The sequence below is a fragment of the Choloepus didactylus genome, assembly GCF_015220235.1.
Source record: "Choloepus didactylus isolate mChoDid1 chromosome 24 unlocalized genomic scaffold, mChoDid1.pri SUPER_24_unloc2, whole genome shotgun sequence".
Lineage (NCBI taxonomy): Eukaryota > Metazoa > Chordata > Mammalia > Pilosa > Megalonychidae > Choloepus > Choloepus didactylus.
Window position 1 is genome coordinate 1,806,027 of NW_023637605.1, and position 19,630 is coordinate 1,825,656.

Below are 19,630 nucleotides of genomic sequence, written 5' to 3' on the forward strand. Positions count from 1 at the left end.
TATAAGGCTCTAGTAAACTAATCAAGGCCCATGCTGAATGGGCGTGGCCATACCTCCATGGAAATAGTGAATCAATAGGTTCCAACCTAATCCACGCTAACACATTTGCCCCCACAAGATTGCATTAAAGAATAGGGCTTTTTCTGGGGGACATAATATATACAAACCAGCACAGTTACCTTTGTTGCAGGTTTTTCTTTATTATGCTACTTTGGACCACTGTCCTTGTCCTTTCCTTTTGGTCTGAAGAACTCCTTTAGCTTGCTTGTAGGGCAGGTCTAGTGGTGGTGAACTCCCTAAGGTTTTGTTTATCTGAGAATGTCTTAATCTCTCCCTCAGTTTTGAAAGAGACTCTCACCAGATATAAAATTCTTGGCTGGCAGTTGTTTTCCTTCCACACTTCAAGTATTTCAACCCACTGCCTTCTTGCCTCCATGCTTTCTGATGAGATATCAGCAATCTAATTGGGACTCCCTTGAACATGACATGTTGTTTTTCTTTGCAGCTTTCAGAACTCTCTCCTTGTCCTTTGTGTTCGATGGTGGGATCAGCTTATGACGGGGTGTATTTTTCCTTCATGTTTATCCTTGGATGGGCTTATCGGGTTTGCATATTCATGTCTTTTGCTACATTTGGGAAGTTCTCTGCCATTATTTCTTTGACTGTTCCTTCTGCCCCTTTCTCTCTTTCTTCTCCTTCTGGGACTCCCATAATCAGTATATTGATGCACTTGATGTTTTCCCAGAGGTGTCTTAGGCTGTTTTCGCTTTTAATATTTTTTTCTTTCTGCTCATCAGCCTGACTCATTTCACGTGTCTTGTCTTCAAATTCACTGATTCTTTCTTCTGCTGACTCCAGTCTGCTCTTGAATCCCTCCTGGGCATTTATTTCAGTTATTGTGTCTTCAACCCTAGTAGTTCTGTTTGGTTCCTTGTTAAAATTTCTGTCTCTTTACTAGGACTCTCATATTGCACATTCTTGTCTTCATTGGTGTTTTCTGGAATATATCCTCTTCCTTTGTTTGGGCCATCATTTCCTGTTTTCTTGTTTGCCTTTTACCCCTTTGTTGTATACTGTACATTTGAATATTTTGAAATCTTAACTCTGAGATTTACTCCCTGGGATGTCTGTTTCTCTGTTTGTAATCATCTGATGATAAGACAGAGATTTTCTTGAACTTCAGCCCTCCTATGAGGAAGGTCTGCCCAAGATGAATGCAATGTGCAGGGTTTTCCTGTCTTTCTGGGCCTCTGTCTTGTCCTGGGCTTTTGCTTATTACTTGTTTTGGAGTTACCCTGTTTACAGGAGTTTGTTTGTCCCCTCTATTTCCCAGGAGACAGCCCTTCCTCTCCTATGTGTTTGAAGCTGGCCGGTCTCTGTCCGAGACTATCGACCTCTGTAGTTTTTTACCCTCCTTTCCTTGTCTCAAGCTGCTTTTGTCTGGAGGACAAATTCTAAGAGTAGATGTACCCTGGAGAGGACTTTCCCCTATCAGTCTTTCCCAGCCAAAACAGATCAAGGGAGCCACAAAGGGGGCACAGATTGGCTCCAAAGTTTCCTGGGAAGGAGTTCAGGAAGAGCATCAAGAATTTCTCCAATGGCTTCCCAAAGCTGTACTTTCCAGGCTTGCCCAGCCAATGCAGCCTTTCAGCTAACTGTCCCCTACAACCCTGGGGAAATACTGCATTTTTAAATCTCCACTGCTGTCACCTCTGTCAAGGGAGATTTGAAACAATGGCTGCTACCTTCTTTGTCCGTGGGTTGAAACAATACTGCCCTCAGAGCCAGATCCCCTAGTGATTCGAATTCACTAATCAATAGCCATGATTAATAATCAGCTGTGCCCACCCCCTTTCTTGGGAATAGAGTTTTTATGTCCTTTTGTGTCACCAGTGAGCTAGCCAGGGACTTGACCCCTTGGCAGCCTGACATGAGAGTGGGAGATGGGCACCTGTAGCTACTGGGTGGAGAGAGCAATTTACTGGTCTTTCCCTGGATGCTGTGTAGTGTTCTTCTGGCCCCCGGAGTTTCAGAATAATTGTTTCAGACAGTTCCTGCCTGTTTAATAGTTGTTTTGGTGGAAGGACTGAGTCCTGGGGCTCCCTCCCCTGCCATCTTCCCTGGAAGTCTTCCTGCTAGTAGTTTGTTGAGCATTTTTTTCATTTATATTCCTAAGGGAAATTGGTCTGTAAATTTTCTTTTCTTCTGATAGCTTCATTTGGCTGTGGTATTAGGGTATTGCTGGCCTCATATGATGATTTAGGAAGTGTTCCCTCCTCTTCAGTTTTAGGGGAGTTTGAGCAAGATTGGTGTTAATTCCTCTTTTAATGTTTGGTAAAATTCTTCTTTGAAGCCATCTGCTTCTGGGCTTTTCTTTGTTGGGAGGTTTTTGATTACTGATTCAATCTCTTTCCTTGTTACTGGTCTATTGAGATCTTCTGTTTATTCTTGTGTCAGTTTAGGTAAATTATGAGTAACTGTTTCTTGATTCAGAGATAGTAGGGCACTCTTTCAGGAGCTCATAGCCTGGTTTGTAGATAGTATAGCACACATCAACATTAGGGACTGGGACAAGGTGGTATGTTGTATGTATCAAATGACTTGTACAGATCATAAGTACAGGGGAAACAGAGATCAATGTGAGCCTGAGAAGTCCTGGAGGTTTTGCATAGGAAGTTGATTTCAGCTTACCTTTGAAGGATGGGCAGGTTTTGAGTAGTGGACAAAAGTGAAGAGGGCACTCCAGGCAGTGTGGATGGTACAAATGAAGGCAAAGGGAAAGGGTGAGCTATACATATTCTAAGAGGTGTAGTAAGGAGGCTATTTTGTTTGAAGACACTGGAGATGTTGGTGTGGAAATAAGGTTGGGAGATAGGCCAGGAGCAGAGCACGGACAACCTTAAATGCTGAGTCAGGGAAGTTAACTTTTATCCTTTAATCAGTGTGTGCTTTGTGTGCTTTGGACATTTGTGGAATAACTTCTTACCTGATAGGAAGCAAAATCTGGCCTATCAGACTACCTTTGGGAAGGTGGGAGGTAGGGAACATGGTTGGCATTCATATAAATGAATAAATGAGTGAATTCTTTAGCTAAACTCTTAAGAGTGACACTTTCTCATCCTATTTCCCTGCAGCCCGTGTTACCCCAACACTACCAAAGCAGGACCGTCCTGTGCGAGAGGGGACCCGGGTAGCCTCTGTTGAGACAGGCTTGGCTGCAGCAGCTGCAAAGTTGGCCCAGCAGGTATGTGCTGACACCCCAGGCAATGGCCCTGCTATACTCTTCCCAGTTTGACTTAGAGCCTCAAAACTTAGACCTTAAGGCTGATAAGATCACACTGTTTGCTCATTGAGGTATAGGTGACCTTTGATCTTTATCCATGACAGTACTTCTCAGCCCCCTCCTTTATGCTTCACACCCCAATCAATGACAAACTACTTCTACAGTTTACACAGTTGGCATGATTTAGGATGAAAGATAATGTGTGACCAGAGAAAGGCCCTTGCTGACATCAATCACTTGCCTTCCTGGGTGTGTAAAAACTCTTAGACAGGAAGGACCAGATTTGTTCTTGTGTAAGAACATTTGCCATCTGATGAAGCCCTGAGGAGGTGACTCTGCTGAGTACATTCAAGGTCTCAGCCACCCACTCTAATTTGTGTGTGGTCTGCAGTTGTGAGATTTTTCTTGTCCTCATTACCAAATACCATTGGCTTAAACTTTACTCCCTGCTTGCCAAGAAAACCCACGTAGTACTTTTTGTCCTAAAGGGCCATATTCGCTAGAATCACTTTCACCTCCTAGCATTATAGTTTACAAAGTTCTTTAACGTATGCAATGTACTCAACAACCCTGTTAGCAACTGGAGGTAAATCTTATGGTTCTCCCCCTTATCAGTTTCCCCTCAGCTCCTCATACCACATCCTGCAGCTTAGAGCATTTATTGAGCATCTGCTGAATGGTAGATGCTCCTATATACAATGTCTCATGTAATATGCCCAATAGCTCTGTTCAATAGGTGGTATTTTCATCATTTTACAGGTGAAGAAAATGAGGCTCTCTTTAAGTGACTAGTCCAGGATAATACAGCCAGTAAATGGAGGAGACAAGATTCAAACTCATATCCTCTAAGTTCAGATTTCATGTTACTTACTCTTTTAATAAAGTGGAATAGTTAAATGTTTATATAATTCAGTAAATACATCCTATTTAAATAAAATTTAATAGAATGATGTTTATTATATTATGTTCTATGGAGCTATAGAGTTGCTTAGAGATGTTTCAGAGGCTATTGTTGAGAGTGAGCAGAGATCCAAGAAGAACAGGTGGCCCTGAGAGTGAGCAGAGATCCAAGAAGAACAGGTGGCCCTTCTCTTCTTTTATCAGAAATTGTCTCTGTTATGTATATCCCTGTGCCTTGTAAGATGTAATTGGAATAAAAAGGGGTTCTGCTGCTTTAAATAAACAGATAAATTAATTGAAAGTGTGAAAACTACTGTTAGTGCCTTCTAAGGAGCTCACTGCTGTTTGGATTACTCAGGGATCACCTCAAAAAAGGAGGTTTTGAAATTGGGGAGGGGTTTTGCAGGCTAGGCTTTTGGTAGGGGACAAGGAGACTTTGCAGGAGAAGGGAACTCCTTGGTAGAACACACAAGACCATCTTGATTTGGTCTCTTGTCATCTCTTCTCCCTCACCCTCAGCCAGCCCCACATGGACATACTTTATACCAACCATTCTGCACTACAGTACTCATAGTTCAGTCAATGTATCAGATTGTCTCATACCTCTGTGCCTTTGCACAAGCTGTTCCCACTACCTTTGTGCATCATAGTGTTTCAGATGTCTCACCTAATACTCCTTCACACCACCTACCACCAGTTTATTTCAGTAGCCTTCTATGCTTCTGTAGCATCTTTTGACTATGAATCATGGTACTTAACAATCACAAATACAGTTTTCTGTCCTTTATTAAACTATTAGTGCCTCAGGGATGGGGATGTATCTAATTCAGCTTGGTATCCCCACTATGCTAAGCACATGTGTTCAGTCATGTTGTAATGAGCAAATGAACCAATGGATGAGCAGATCTTTCTACATCTTACTTCATGTTGGGGAATGGAGTAAGATAAGTAGGGCTAAAAGCATGGATTCTGGAACCAACCTACCTGGGTTCCCATCCTAGCTCTACCACTTAGGCAAGTTACCCAACTACTCTTTGCCTCAGTTTCCTCATCGACTTTGTGTGAAGATTAAATGAGGTGATAAATGTAAAAGTTCTTAGAACCACACTTGACACAGAACTTTTCATTATCGTTATGGGTTGACTAGGCATTAAGTAGCCAGGCTGTAGAAGACAATGAAAGCCAGTCCAGGGAGTTTAAACTTGGGTGGGAACCTCCTAATGGTTTTTGAGCAAGGGAATTGGCATCTAGTCATCTGTGGGGGGGTATCTGGAAAAATTACATAAGAGATTGGCAGCAAAGGTTAAAAATACTTAGGCTAAGTGATGTAGATATGAAGAGATAATTTCTTGATTAGGATGAAAGAAATGAGGGGAGGTAGAAATGCAATTCCTGGTGTGGGTAAAACAGCAGTGTGGCTAAGAGCAAAGATTCTGAAGCCAGGTGGCTTGGGGCCAAATCCAGGCTTGGCTACTTACTGGTCCTGTAACCTTCCTCATCCATAATTTGGATTGTAATTCTTACTTCTCAGATTCTTAAGAGTAATGTGAGTAAATATAGAACAGTGCCTGGCATGTATTGTTAATATTATTATTCTTGTCCCCCAGAAATTCCTTTGGTAGCCACAGCCCGTCAGATCTTCTGAGTGGCAGGATTAGGCTCGTGTTGCCAAGAGAATGCAAAGAAATGTAATCACTGAGTTGGTCTGTGTGGCTGTGTAGCATTTCAGAAGGTGAAGTCATTCACAATGCTCTCAGCACTGCCTTTCCAGGCTCTCAGGGCTCCAGATGCCCACCATACAGGTACCCACTATGCAGTGGATAGTAGACCCATAGAACAGTGGATGGATGAAATCCAACACATTGGGAGAATGAATGACACAACTCCTTCATCCCTCCCCTCCAAAATCGAGGCTATCAGACAGTGACCTGGAGGATTGTCAAGTCCTCTGTTAAAGAAAAAGACCAGCAAGAAGACGACAAGCCATTGTAAGAGATAAAGATAGAAAAATAATTTACCACTTATTGAGTACCTACTAAGGGCTATGTATTTTAACATCACTTTTTTTTTTAATCTTTCCAACAACCCTGAAAAGCAAATAATATTTTCCACATTTTACAGGTGAGGCAACTGGGATTCACAATGGTTACTAACTTGACAAAGGTCAGCCAACTTAAGAAGTCATAAGCCTGGACTTGAACCCAGGTTTATCTCATTCCAAAGCAAATACTCTTTCTACTCTCAGATGTTCCAATATAAGAATTTTGTAGCCTGTGTGTTCAGATAGACTTGGGTTGAGTACTGAACTCAACTACAACTCAACTGCTTTTCAGCTGTGAGACTTTGGTCTCAAGTTATTTAATATCCCCTGCAACTCAGTTTGCTCCTCTGTAAAATGAGGGTTTTTCCTTCTCAGGGCTGTTTTGAGGATTAAATGAGATAAAGTATATAAAGTGCTTCAGCCACTGACATAAATTTAGTTATTTTTACTAAAAGTATCCATGATCTACTTCATTAGTGGCAATACTAGATCGAAACCCAAGTCTCAACTCATTTATAGTTCTTTTGCCACTTTACTGATTAGTGACAGTGATGACTTAAGGGGATGACTTTTCAGGTATTGCAAGGCCTGTGTGTTTTATGTACACTCAGGCTATTCTGGTGGGGTGGAGTGAGGGTGGGAACCATATCAAGCATTGTCCAGTTCCCATCCTGGGAAATTCTTTTCTTCTCTTTTCTCCGCTGCTGAATTCTTCCCCTCCCACTCGGCTTGTGTTTCAGGAGCTGCAGAAGGCCCAAAAAAAGAAATATGTTAAGAAGAAGCCTTTGCTGAAGGAGACAGAACAGCCTCACCTTCAAGATTCCAGTCTCAGCGTGGCAGCACCAACCCCAACCCTAGCCACTACACCCCAGCTTCTCAATACCCTGCCTCCTCCTGAGCCTAAACAAGAAGCCCTCTCAGGAAGCCTTGCTGACCATGAATATACTGCTCGTCCCAATGCTTTTGGCATGGCCCAGGCAAACCGCAGTACCACACCCATGGCCCCCGGAATCTTCTTGACCCAGAGGCGCCCTTCCACTGGCTCCCAGAGCAATCAGGCAGGACAAGGTACAACTGCCATATGGTTGTAAAACTGATAAGGGCCACCTACTCTAAACCAAAGTGTTCTGGTAGACAAGAACATGAGGGAGGGACACTGAAGCCCAATCTAAGGAGCTTGAACTTAATCCTATGGGCCATGGAGAGACATTTTTAATCCAAGGACAGACCAAGATTAGGTTTGGATTTAGAGAAATCCTTCTGGTGGCTAGAGTGGAGTGTGGACTGAGGTGAGAAGTCTAGGGTAGAGGCACATACACAGGTTTGGGCAGTAATAAAGAGAGGCCAGGGCTCAGGGATAGGAAAAGGAGAAGGAAGGGACAAATTAATCAAATTTGGAGGAAGTAAATAGGACATAGGAGGTGCTTTGATTAGGTAGAGGCAAGAGAGAGAAGACTCAAGCTTTCCTTTTTCTCACTTTGACCCTCAAAGCCCACTCCCTAGAATGAGAAGTTCAAGGGTGGTGAGGTTGGTGAGACACTGGGGATGGGGGTTTCTAATGAAACAGGGCCCTGAGAGATGGCAATTTCAGGGACCCTGCAGAATTGAGGAGGGAAAATGATTGGAAGAGAAGATATCAGTGGGGAAAAGGAACCAGTCAGATTGTAACGAGGGTATAGACAGTCCGTAGGTGCTGCAGGAGGTCATAGGAGAAAGTGCAAAGGCATGTGGTGTTGGACAGAAGTAAACGAGGGCTTCTTGCCCAAGGTGGACCTGGAGCCAGGCCTAAGGATGGAGACTTTGTGGGCAAAAGAACAGGAGGGGAGATGGCCTAGACAGTTGGTTCTGGAGTTGCTGCTGAACACCTTGCCCAAACTATGGGGACCTTACTTACCTTTCCCTTCTTCCACAGGAAAGCGTCCCAAAAAGGGCCTGGCCACAGCAAAGCAGAGACTCGGCCGCATCCTGAAAATCCACAGAAATGGCAAACTCCTTCTGTGAGCCCCCTTGTGTCCCACTCCCCACTCCTTCACCCCCATTGCCTTCTCCGTTGTCAACTCTCGGGGCACTCCTGGATCCTTTCCGCCCCGGACAAGGTGCTGAGGCGCGTTGTCCTGCTTTCTTGGTACTGACCAAAGGCATGGACTCTCCCATGGACCCCTCCACTGACTCTCCCCAACTCCCTTTCCCCACTTCCACTAGAGCATCTGACCTTCCTTCTCCATACCCCTGAGCAGCAGGTAAATGGGAGTGGTTTCCACCTGACCAGAACCCTTTTCTCTACTGCCCCAATCCATTTCCCTTCTACCTGCCTTATTTTTTCCTTTACTCTCACCGCCCCCCCCCCCAGAGCTGGAAGGCAGGATGAAGAGAGGCATGAAGATAACTTGATTTGGGAAGAGAGCCTGGGCCCTTCAGTGTTTCTCTGGTTATGAAGTGGGAAGCCAGCGCTTGACACTTTCCACAGCTCCAACCCTATCCCTAGAAACCTCCCACCTGTGCCCACTCTTCCTTACCCTTCTGCCCCCTACGTAGTCCACAGTGGGATGTCCCACCTCCATAGTTGTTCCTGGGAGAAGGGTCTGGACTCTGCCCCCTCTTGCCAAATGTGTCATAGAAATAAAGGGGAGCCCTGTAATCTCCTTACTACCCACTGCGGGCCATTTCCAAGGGGGGTCTGGAAAGGCCAAGGGTTGTCTTCACTCAACTTTGGGAAGAAGGAAGGTTCCTGTCACTTCTCAGGGAGGAGAGAGTACAGACACCTGAGCCTTTGACCATGACTTTGCAGCTCATTGGAGGAAACTGATTTTGGGTGGCTACATATGAAGCCCCTTTTCCCAGGGCGAGCTCCAGAGTTTTGCCTGGACTTTGAGGTCCTGCAGAATATTATCCATGTGGCTGTGACTGGGTCCCAGCAGGTGAGAAACTGTCTCCCAGAAACTTGAGAGCATCTGTTACTGGAGCAGAAAACTCTGGCCCTATGGCCTGCTCCCTTCACCTCTATTACAGAGCATAGCCTTGACCTCGAGAGGGTGTGACAGAAGAGCTCACTCCTGGGTCTTTCATCGGGAACTACCCTACTTCTTTCCCCACCCGAGGTCTTGGTCTGCAGAAGGCCTCAGGACTCACATCTTCACTTCTAGGCCTTTGCATTTACAGACATCAGGTCAGTGCTTAAGCAGAGCACAGGTGGGCCACTCATGAGCCCAAGCCTAGGAGAGGAGACACCTTTCTGTGAAGGAGTAGATCATCTGATCCTCCCTTGCTCCTCTTCCCTTTGTGGATCTTCTCCATCGTCCAGACAGTGCCTACCCTTTTCCCATCCCAACTTCCACCCTCTAATCCCCCCACCTCCCATCTGTTTTGCCTCACTGGCAATCTGGATGGGATGGAGAGTCCCCCCTCCATTTTGGCACTGCCAAGTGGAGTATATCCTTGCCCTCTTCCCCCCACCCCCACTCCAACCTCAACCTAGCTTGCCCAGTGCTTCTGGAAAATTTAACAGCTACCATGCAGGCCACAGGAAATATGTGAGGCTTCCCTTGTCTTGTATCTTCAGTTTGTCTTTCTTTTCTCCACAGCTCCACTTCTACTCTCCTTCCTTGGAATCAGGGGTCCCTTAGTCCCATTTGCTTTTCCTACTTTGGGGACCCCAGGGGCCAAGCAGTCCTCCATCTAGTCACACCAAAGGCAAAAAGCCTGGCTACCTCCCCCCTAGCACGTGAGGTCCCTATTCCTCTCCCCTCTCTTTCCAACCACTTTTGCTTATCTTGGGGATTTCAAAGCAGCAGAGGGTAGTGAGGGAAGGGAATGGGAAGCCTGTGTCCCTGTGAAGGCATCTGCCTGACTAGGCCCTGACTGCTGTAACCAAGACTAGGTCCCCAGCCCTTTTTTCCATTAATACCCCCTCTTGATCTTTCAAAGGCAGCTAATTGCTAGCAAATATCCCTGGTTCCAGGCCTCTTTCCCCTCTTTCTTTGTTAGAAGTTTCTCTGGAGCTGAAACCCAGCCTCCACTTGACTGGGTTTCCTTTCATTTAGTTCGGTTCTCAGAGCCTCCTGTTTGTTGTTTTGTGTTGTTTCAAATGAAAAGCAACTTTACCCTCAGAGTTATGCTTTCCAAAGAGGCTAGTGTGCTTTTTTTTTTTTTTTTTAATGTTTCAGGTTCTAAGTGTTTGAAGTGAGTTGGGGAGGGGTTGGAAGTGGTAGTAACCAAGGTTTAGAACATGGTGGGAGAGTTACCTCTGGTCTCCAGTCCCCAGCAGAAGGCTGGGGTTGGATAGGGGCAGGGAGAAAGGATTTCTATTCACCTTTAATATATTTTTACAGAAAAAGCAAACAATTTAAAAACAAGCCCACCGCTTCTGTACATGTCTAAATATATTTTTAGAAGTGGGTAGGATTGTGAATTTCTGATGCAGGGCCTTTTTATAAAACAGGTTAGAGTAGTATCATCCAGACTTCGCTATTGTTTTTTCCCGTTTCTTTTCTTATGTTGTGTTACTAATGTAATTTATATTTTTTTTTAGATCCACCCTTTCCTATAGAAATAAAAGTGATTTATCTTGGCAATTGCTTTGCTTGGCATTATTTTTTTTTTGGTAATGGTGGTGGCGAGAGATGAAGTCCAGGGGTGCCTTCTTGTATTTGCACACTCTGTCTCTCCCTCCAATTAACTCAGCAAACTGTCAGCAGGCAATTCCCTTATCCCAACCTTATGCCTGGGATGGGAGGGAACCAGGATACCTTCTCAGGAGAGACTCAGTTCACACACCTGAGACAGATCATCAGAAGTACAGTGGACAAAAAAGGAAGGGTGCATCAATTCAAAGGGACATCATATCTTTCATGGGCTTGTTTTTTGTTTTTGTTTTCCTCTTTTTTTATTATTAGAGAATTTGTAGGTTTACAGAAAAATCATGAAGAAAATATAGTTTCCATATAATCCTCTTATACTCACAGTTTTCTGTATTAACACTGCTCATTTTAATTAGTGTGGTGCCTTAGTTACAATTGATAAAACAATTATACTATAAACTATAGTCCATAGTTTACATTAGAGTTCACTGTGTTGTACGGTTATGTTTTTTAATTTTTTTTTCTGGTAACATATATATATACAGCCTAAAATTTCCCATTTTAACTACTTTCAAATTATAATTCAGTGATAATAATTACATTCACAATGTTGTGCTACCATCACCACCATCTAATTCCAAGCTTTCCCATCACCCCAAACAGTAATTCTGTATCAATTAAGCATTAACTCCCCATTCCCTACCTCCACCCCAGCACCTGGGGTAACCTGTATTCTAGTTTCTGAATCTATGAATTTGCTTATTCTAATTATTTCATAGCAGTGAGAGCATACGATATTTGTCCTTTTATGGATGGTTTATTTCACTCAATATGATGTCTTCAAGGTTCATTCATGTTGTCACATGTATCAACATCATTCCTTTTTATGGATGAATAATATTCCATTGTATGTGTGTGCATTTTATTTATCAATATTCTTATGTTGACAAAAACTTGTGTTGCTTCCATCTTTTGCCTATTATGAATAATGCAGCTATGAACATCAGTGTGAAAATATCTGTTTGAATCCATGCTTTCAGTTCTTTTTGATATATACCTGCAAGTGGGATTGGCAGGTATATGGTAATTCCATACTAAACTTTCTGAGGAACTGCCAAACTTTTCCACAGCGATTGCACTAATTTTATATTTCTACCAATAATGAATGATGTTCCAGTTTGCTAAGGCTGCCAGAAATGCAAAATATCAGAAATGGATTGGTTTTTTAAATTGGGCTTTATTAGTTCACAAAGTTACAGTTCTGAGGCCATGAAAATGTCCCAGTTAAGGCATCAAAAGGACAATACTTTCTCTGAAGAAAGGCCAATGGCATCTGGGGTTCCTCTGTCACATGGGAAGGCATGTGGCCAGAGTCTGCTGGGCCTCTCCCAGGGTTAGCTTCTGGTTTCCGTTGCTTTCTCCAAAATGTCTCTGGGCTTCTGTCTTAGCTTCTCTCTCTCAGGTCCTGTGTGTCCTTGCTCTTTTATCCCAGGGTGTTTCTCTCTAAGCATCTAGAGGGAGTCCTCTCTTAGCTTCTCTGGGACAGACTCTGGATTTCATCTCTTAGCTTCTTTCCTGGTTCTGGTTTCAGTGGCTGTCTCCCAAATGTCTCTGGGTATTTTCTCTCTAAGGGTCTCTGAGCTCTCTTCAAAATGTCTCTGCTTTTTATCCTCTCATAGAGGAAATTAAGGGTAAACATAGGGTAAACTAAGACCCACTTTGAATGGGCAGGGTCACATCTCCATGGAAATAATGTAATCAAAAGATTCCACCCACAATTGGGTAGGTCACATCTCCATGGAAACAACCTAATCAAAAGATCCCACCCAAATATGTCTTCACCACAAGATTGGATTAAAGAACATAATCAGTGGGCCAAGATGCCAGAATGGTGAGATGTGGGTTTTAGTTACTCCTCTGGGGCGGCTGGTAGATAGCCAGGAACTGTGTGGAATGGACACCGCAGGGGAATCTGAGTTTGGACATGCATCCTACAACAATCTTGAGCATGTGGAGCAGCTGAGAGCAGTGGAATCTGTAAGTTCTCATGGCCAGGGGCCCGCGCCCCTCCCTGCCAGGCACATCAGACTGTTTTGTGGCTGGTTTCCCAAGGGAGGAGGGGCTGTTGGTGCTGGGAACCAGGAGGGAAGACTGTAGTTGCAGAACTGATTAACAGACTCAGACTTCTGAACAAAAACTCCAACCATAGATAAACTGAGACCAGACACTCGAGAATCTGGGAGCAGTCATCCTGGCAGAGAGGAGATAGGGCTAGCCAAAACAGAAAAAAAAAAAAAGAAAAGACTTTTGGAGTTGGGGGTGAACATAATATATGGAGAAGGGCTGGGCTCAAACAGAATCAGGCACATATGCAAACCCAGGGAGCCAGGGCACTTCTCTGAAAAGCTATTTTTTCTGGTTTCTTGTTTGCTCCTTAATTGCTCTCCAACTCATCTTTTTGCATTTCAGTAGCCCATTAGAAGTGCAAGGACTGAATTAAAGTGCTTTTCTTTAAATAGTCTATACTGGGCCTTTTTCTTTTCTTTTTTTTTTTTTTTATCTTTTTCTCTCTTTTTTAAAAAAACTATTCTAGTATAGTCCATTACAGAAAGCCTCAAAGACTTGCAATTTGGGCCCAGGCAAGAGCAGAGCTAAGATAGCTCTGAGAGACAAAGCATAAGTCTGGTGGGGAAGACAATTTGCTGAAGGCCATAACTTCCCCAAGGAAAGGGGGGCATGGTCCAGCACAACTGGCAGCCCTCCTTCTGGGAACTCAGACCCCAGGGGCTGGAATCCAGTAATCGACTTCAGTCAGCCACACCCCTGACAGGGTCAGGGTCACCAGGAGAACTAAAGGCTCCACACCTCCTTACACTTGTGGGGGAGCTGCAGGCTGGCAAGTGCCACCTGTTGGACAGCATAGGAAAGCAAAGAATCTAAAGGCCTCACAGGAGGATCTCATTCTCAAGGAAACTCCATACTGTCCTTCTAAGACCTGGGCTTCTCTGGATTGGGAAAACCTGGCTGGGGTCGACCATATCTGAGGAGACCTTCACACAAAAAGGCTACATAGATGCAGGACAAGAAACAGAAAAACAAGAGGTGAAAAACTCCGATCAACTAAGTAGAACCTAAGTTAGAGGCCTAGAATAAGCTGAACTGAACACCAAGGATTAGAAAACAAAGCCAACCAACAACAAAACCCTAGGTAAAAGAGTGAAAATGGGCTCCAGAATAAACTAATGAAGAAAGCCAGATGCCTAGACAGCTTAAGAAAACAAGCCATTCTAGGAAACGTGAAAATGTGGACCAGCCAAAGGAACAAACTAATAGTTCAACCAAGATACAGGAGTTGAGGCAACTAATGCTAAATCAATTCAATGAACTGAAGGAAGAACTAAAGATGTTCAAACAAATCTCTTAAATCAATTCAAAAATTAAGTCAACGAACTGAGGGAAGATACAGCAAAAGAGATGAAGGATATAAGGAAGACACTGGATGACCATAAAGAAGAATTCATAAACTTGAAAAAAAAAATGGGAGAATTTATGGGAAGGAAGGGCATAATGGAGGAGATGAAAAAGACAATGGAGAGAGACAACAGTAGATTTGAACAGGCAGAAGAAAGCATCAGTGAATTGGAAGACAGGGCATTTGAATTCACACACACAAAAGAACAGATGGTGAAATGAATGGAAAAATATGAGCAGGGTCTTGGGGAGATGAGTGACAACATGAAGCACACAAATATACATGTCATGGGTGTCCCAAATGGAGAAGAGAGGGGAAAAGGGTCAGAAATAATAATAGAATTAATATTCACTGAAAATTTCCCAACTCTTATGAAAAACAGAAAATTGCAGATTCAAGAAGTACAGTGTACCCCAAACAGAATAGATCCCAATAGGCCTACTCCAAGACACTTACTGATCAGATTATCCAACATCAAAGACAGAGAATTCTGAAAGTAGCAAGAGAAAAGCCAACTTGGCAGGTGAACTCACTGATCTCCTGCCTATGTGAGACCTGACTCCCAGGGGTGTAAATCTCCCTGGCAATGTGTGATGTGACTCCCAGGGATGAATCTGGTCCCAGCATCATGGGATTGAGAACATCTTGTTGACCAAAACAGGGATACAAAATGAAATAAAGTTTCAGTGGCTGAGAGATTCCAAATGGAGTCAAGAGGTCACTCTGGTGGGCATTTTTATGCACTATATAGATAACCCTTTTTAGGTTTTAATGCATTGGAATAGCTGGAAGTAAATACCTGAAACTATCAAACTGCAACCCAGTAGCCTTGACTCTTGAAGATGATTGTATAACAATGTAGCTTACAAGGGGTGACAGTGTGATTGTGAAAGCCTTGTGGATCACACTCCCTTTATCCAGTGTGTGGGTGGATGAGTAGAAAAAGGGGGACAAAAAACTAAATGAAAAATAGGATGGGAGGGTGGGGGATGATTTGGGTGTTCTTTTTTTATTTTTAGTTTTTATTATTTTCACTTTTTCTGTTACAAGGAAAATGTTCAAAAAATAGATTGGGGTGATGAATACACAACTATATTATGGTACTGTGAACAATTGATTGTACACTTTGGATGATTGTATACTATGTGAATATATCAATAAAATTGAATTTAAAAACACATGGAGAGAGTGGAGAGAAGGAGGGAGAGAGGAAAAATGGGGGAGGGAGATGTACGGATAGCTATAGACAGATGGATAGAAATGCAACAAATAATAGAGGCATACAGAAGGAAAACCAGAGCGAGAACACTAACACAGAAAAATATCCCTGTTACATGATAGGCACATTGCTAGATATGCCATATGCATTTAGGGAAACACACACATACACACTTTATTGTGTTTTCTGTTCAAACTACAAAGGGTAATAAATGCTGCTTGCCACCTGCCAAACTACTCAGTTATGAACACAGACAAAAATAGTAATCTTCTCCTTCCTGGTGCTTACTCACCTCCTTTCCTCCTACACACACATATTGTAATAAATATCAACAATTAAGTGTGTTGGCTTTTGTCCTACCTGACATTTCTGTATACTAGTGCAAACATAGGTTTCTTTTTCTTCTCTTTCTTTGAAAAAAAAAAAAAAAAAAAAAAAAAAACCAATATCCTACTCTATCCATTTACTCTACATTTTGTCTTTTCACTTACAACATATCAGACACCCCTTATGGTCAATACCCATAGATCTAGCTCACCCTTTTAATAGCTAAACAATTCTCCAAAAAATAGATGTATCAGAATTATTCTACTATTGATGCACATTCAGGTTGTTCCCTGACTGTGTTTTATGTCACGATAAACAATGATCTAATAAATATCTTTGCCCATAAAAAAAGAACGTGATCTTTTAGAGTACATAACAGATTGAAACCAGCACAAATGGGTATTCCTATTTCTCCACATCCTCTCAAGCACTTCTTACTTTCTGTTTAATAGTAGCCATTCTAATGGGTATGAAATCATATCACATTGTGGTTTTGATTTGCATTTCTCTAATGGATGATGATGCACATCTTTTCATGTGTTTATTAGCTATTTGCATATGGTCTTTGGAGAAATGTCTATTCAAGTCTTTTGCCAACTATTTTAAATTGGGTTATTTTTCTTTTTGTTTTGAATGTAGGATTTTTTATGCAATTTTATTGAGATATATTCACCTACCGTACAAACATCCAAAGTGTACAGTTTTCACAGTATCATCATACAGTTGTGCATACATCACCATGATCAATGTTTTGAACGTTTTCATTACTAAAAAATATAAAAATAAAAGTAAAAATGAACACACAAAACATTTCATACTCCTCCTCCCCCCCTTTATTCATTTACTATTTGTCCCCATTTTTCTACACATCTGTCCATACACTGGATAAAGGGAGTGTGAGCCACAAGGTTTTCACAATCACACGGTCACACCATGTAAGCTTTATAGTTATACAATTGTCTTCAAGAATCAAGGCTACTGTATTGCAGTTCAACAGTTTCAGATATTTCCTTCTACCTATTCCTATATACTAAAAACTAAAAAGGGATATCTATATAATGCATAAGAATAACCACCAGAATGACTTCTGGACCCCATTTGAAACCTCTCAATCACTGAAACTTTATTTTGCTTCATTTATCTTCCCCCTTTTGTTCAAGAAGACTTTTGCAATCTTACAATGCCCTGTTCAGGCTCATTACCAGAAGTCATGTCCCACCTTGCCAGGGAAATTTACACCCCTGGGAGTCATGTCCCACATAGGGGGAATTGCAATGAGTTTACCTGCAGAGTTGGCCTAGAGAGGCCACATAGAGCAACAAAAGAGGTTCTCTGGTGATGACTCTTAGGCACAATTATAAGTAGGCTTAGCTTCTCCTCTGCAGTAACAAGCTTCATGAGGGCAAGCCCCAAGATCGAGGACTTGGCCTATTAAACTGGTAGTCTCCAATGCTTGCAAAAATATCAGGAATTCCCTAGGTGGGGAAGTTTAATATTTCCACATTTTCCCCCAGTCCCTCAAGGGGACTTTGCAAATACTTTTTATTCTCTGCCCAGTTACTCTGGGTTATGTCAGGTCTTCATGCTAATCTATACTACCAACTAGATCTCACCCTCCTATTCAAGGTTTCATGTAATTATGGTGTTTAAATAAACTGACCATACAAGGTAAATTATATAGTGTGCTACAAAAAATATAGATTTTGCACCAAATAAATATGTCTTCCTTTGGTCTCACATAGAAGTTGAGGTTTTAAAACACAGTCCATATCATCCTTTGCCCTTTACTCTGATTTACCTTAGTCCTAACCAAGTCCATTTTGTTCATATCTCTAATTGAATTCTGATCTCCTTTTCAGCTTCTTTAACAGTTGCTGTATGAGGTAATGCTGACATTCACAGCTGCCAAACTCTGGCTCTGACTCTCAGGTGTCACACAGATACCCAAAGTTCCAGGGACTGGCCAGTTTATACACAAACAGCTCAGCATCTCAGACTTTAGAAATAACTGTTGCAACTCATGAACAGATGTGTCTGCTGTAAGAGCTTGCAATCTAGGAGCCTTTACCATGAGACTTTCTCTGATGATCTGTGCTCTCAGATTCATTTCTCAGAGTTTGCATTTTATAGTTAGTCCATATTAGTGAAGTGTTATAATGTTTCTCTTTTTTATTCTGGTTTATTTCACTCAACATACTGTCCTCAAGGTCCATTCACCTAGTTGTATACCTCACAACTTCATTCCTACTTGCTGCTGCTCAGTATTCCATTTTATGTTTACACCACAGTTCACCATTCTGTTTATCAGTCGATGTACCTTAGGCCACTACCCTCCATTGCAGATTATGATTACAGCCACCATAAACACCAGTGTGCAATGTTCATTCATGTCCCTGCTCTCAGTTCTTCCAAGTATATACCCAATAATGGGGTTACAGGACCATATGACAACCACATACTTAGCTTCCTGTGAAACCATCACACAGCCCTCAAGATGCTCCGCACCATTCTATTTCCCTACCAACAGTGAATAGGCATATCCCTCTCTCCACATTTGCTCCAGGGCTTATATACCTCTGTTTATTTTTAAACCATTTTATTCACACACCATTCAATCCATCCTAAGTAAACAATCAATGGTTCTCAGTATAATTATATAATTATGCATTCACCACCACAATCTATATGAGGTTATTTCCATTTCTTCCACAAAGAAAGAAGAGGAGAAAAAAATGAAGAATAAAAATAAAAATAAAACACAGTGAAAAGGTCAGACAACAGCAAGAATCCCATATCACTCACTTATATCTCCTTCTTATAGACATTTAGCTTTGCTATATTGCCCTTGTTACAATTAATGGAAACATCTTACAATGTTACTGTTAACTGTAGACTCTAGTTTGCACTGATTATATTTTCCCCTATACCATCCAATTTTCAACACCTTGCAAAGTTGACATTCATTTGTTCTCCCTCATTTAAAAACATTCTTATATTTGTACATTTAATCACCATCACTGACCACTCTAGGTTTTGCTAAGTTCTCTAATCCCAGTCTTTATCTTCTGTCTTTCCTTCTTGTGTCATACATGCCCCAAGCCTTCCTTTTTCAACCATACTCACACTAATCTTTGTTCAGAGTACTTACAATATTGTGCTATCATCACACAGTATTATGCTATCCATTTCTGTATGTATACAATCAATCCTGTTGAACCTTCTGTACTCCTTCAGTATCAAATGCCTGATCTCTAACCTCTTTCTATCTCCTGGTAACCTGTGTTCTCAACTTTAATTCTCAAAGTTTGCTCATCAATGTTACTTCGTATTAGTGAGTCCATACAGTATCCTTCTTTTTGTTTCTGTCTAATTTCACTCAACATAGTGTCTCCTGTCTACCATTTTGTCTTTTGGATTTTATATATTATATCTTATTTTATTTTTAATTTTTTAATTTTTTTCTCTCTCCCTTACTGATAGTCTTCATTTCTACACTCCTCTCCAAACCTCTCTCTCCTATCTTTTCCTATCTGCCTGTAGTGCTCCCTTTAGTATATTTCTTGTAGAGCAGGTATCTTGTTCACAAACTCTCAGTGTCTGTCTGAAATTATTTTAAACTATCCCTTATTTATTTTATTGTGAAATTTGACATATATACCTAACAGTGATAACTTTTGAAGTACAATTTCACAAGTAGTTAGAGAGCAAATCTCAAATAATTTCATGGCTCACATTTCCACAACTTCAGCCATTTCCATTATTGTAAAATATACATACAGAAAGGTGTCATCAATGTACAGCTCAACAAGGA

At 41.9% G+C, this 19,630-nt stretch overlaps 1 protein-coding gene across 1 annotated transcript in view; it reads left to right on the forward strand.

Moving 5' to 3' along the window:
• PHF8 (PHD finger protein 8) overlaps positions 1-10,795 on the forward strand; it is a 197,254-nt gene extending 186,459 nt beyond the window's left edge. Inside the window, exons 19-21 of the mRNA XM_037823762.1 lie at positions 3,135-3,244; positions 6,965-7,292; positions 8,137-10,795. Coding sequence (XP_037679690.1) covers positions 3,135-3,244; positions 6,965-7,292; positions 8,137-8,225 — 527 coding nt within the window. The 3' untranslated portion in view covers positions 8,226-10,795. The remainder of the gene's footprint in view (positions 1-3,134; positions 3,245-6,964; positions 7,293-8,136) is intronic.
• The last annotated feature ends 8,835 nt before the right edge of the window (positions 10,796-19,630 follow it).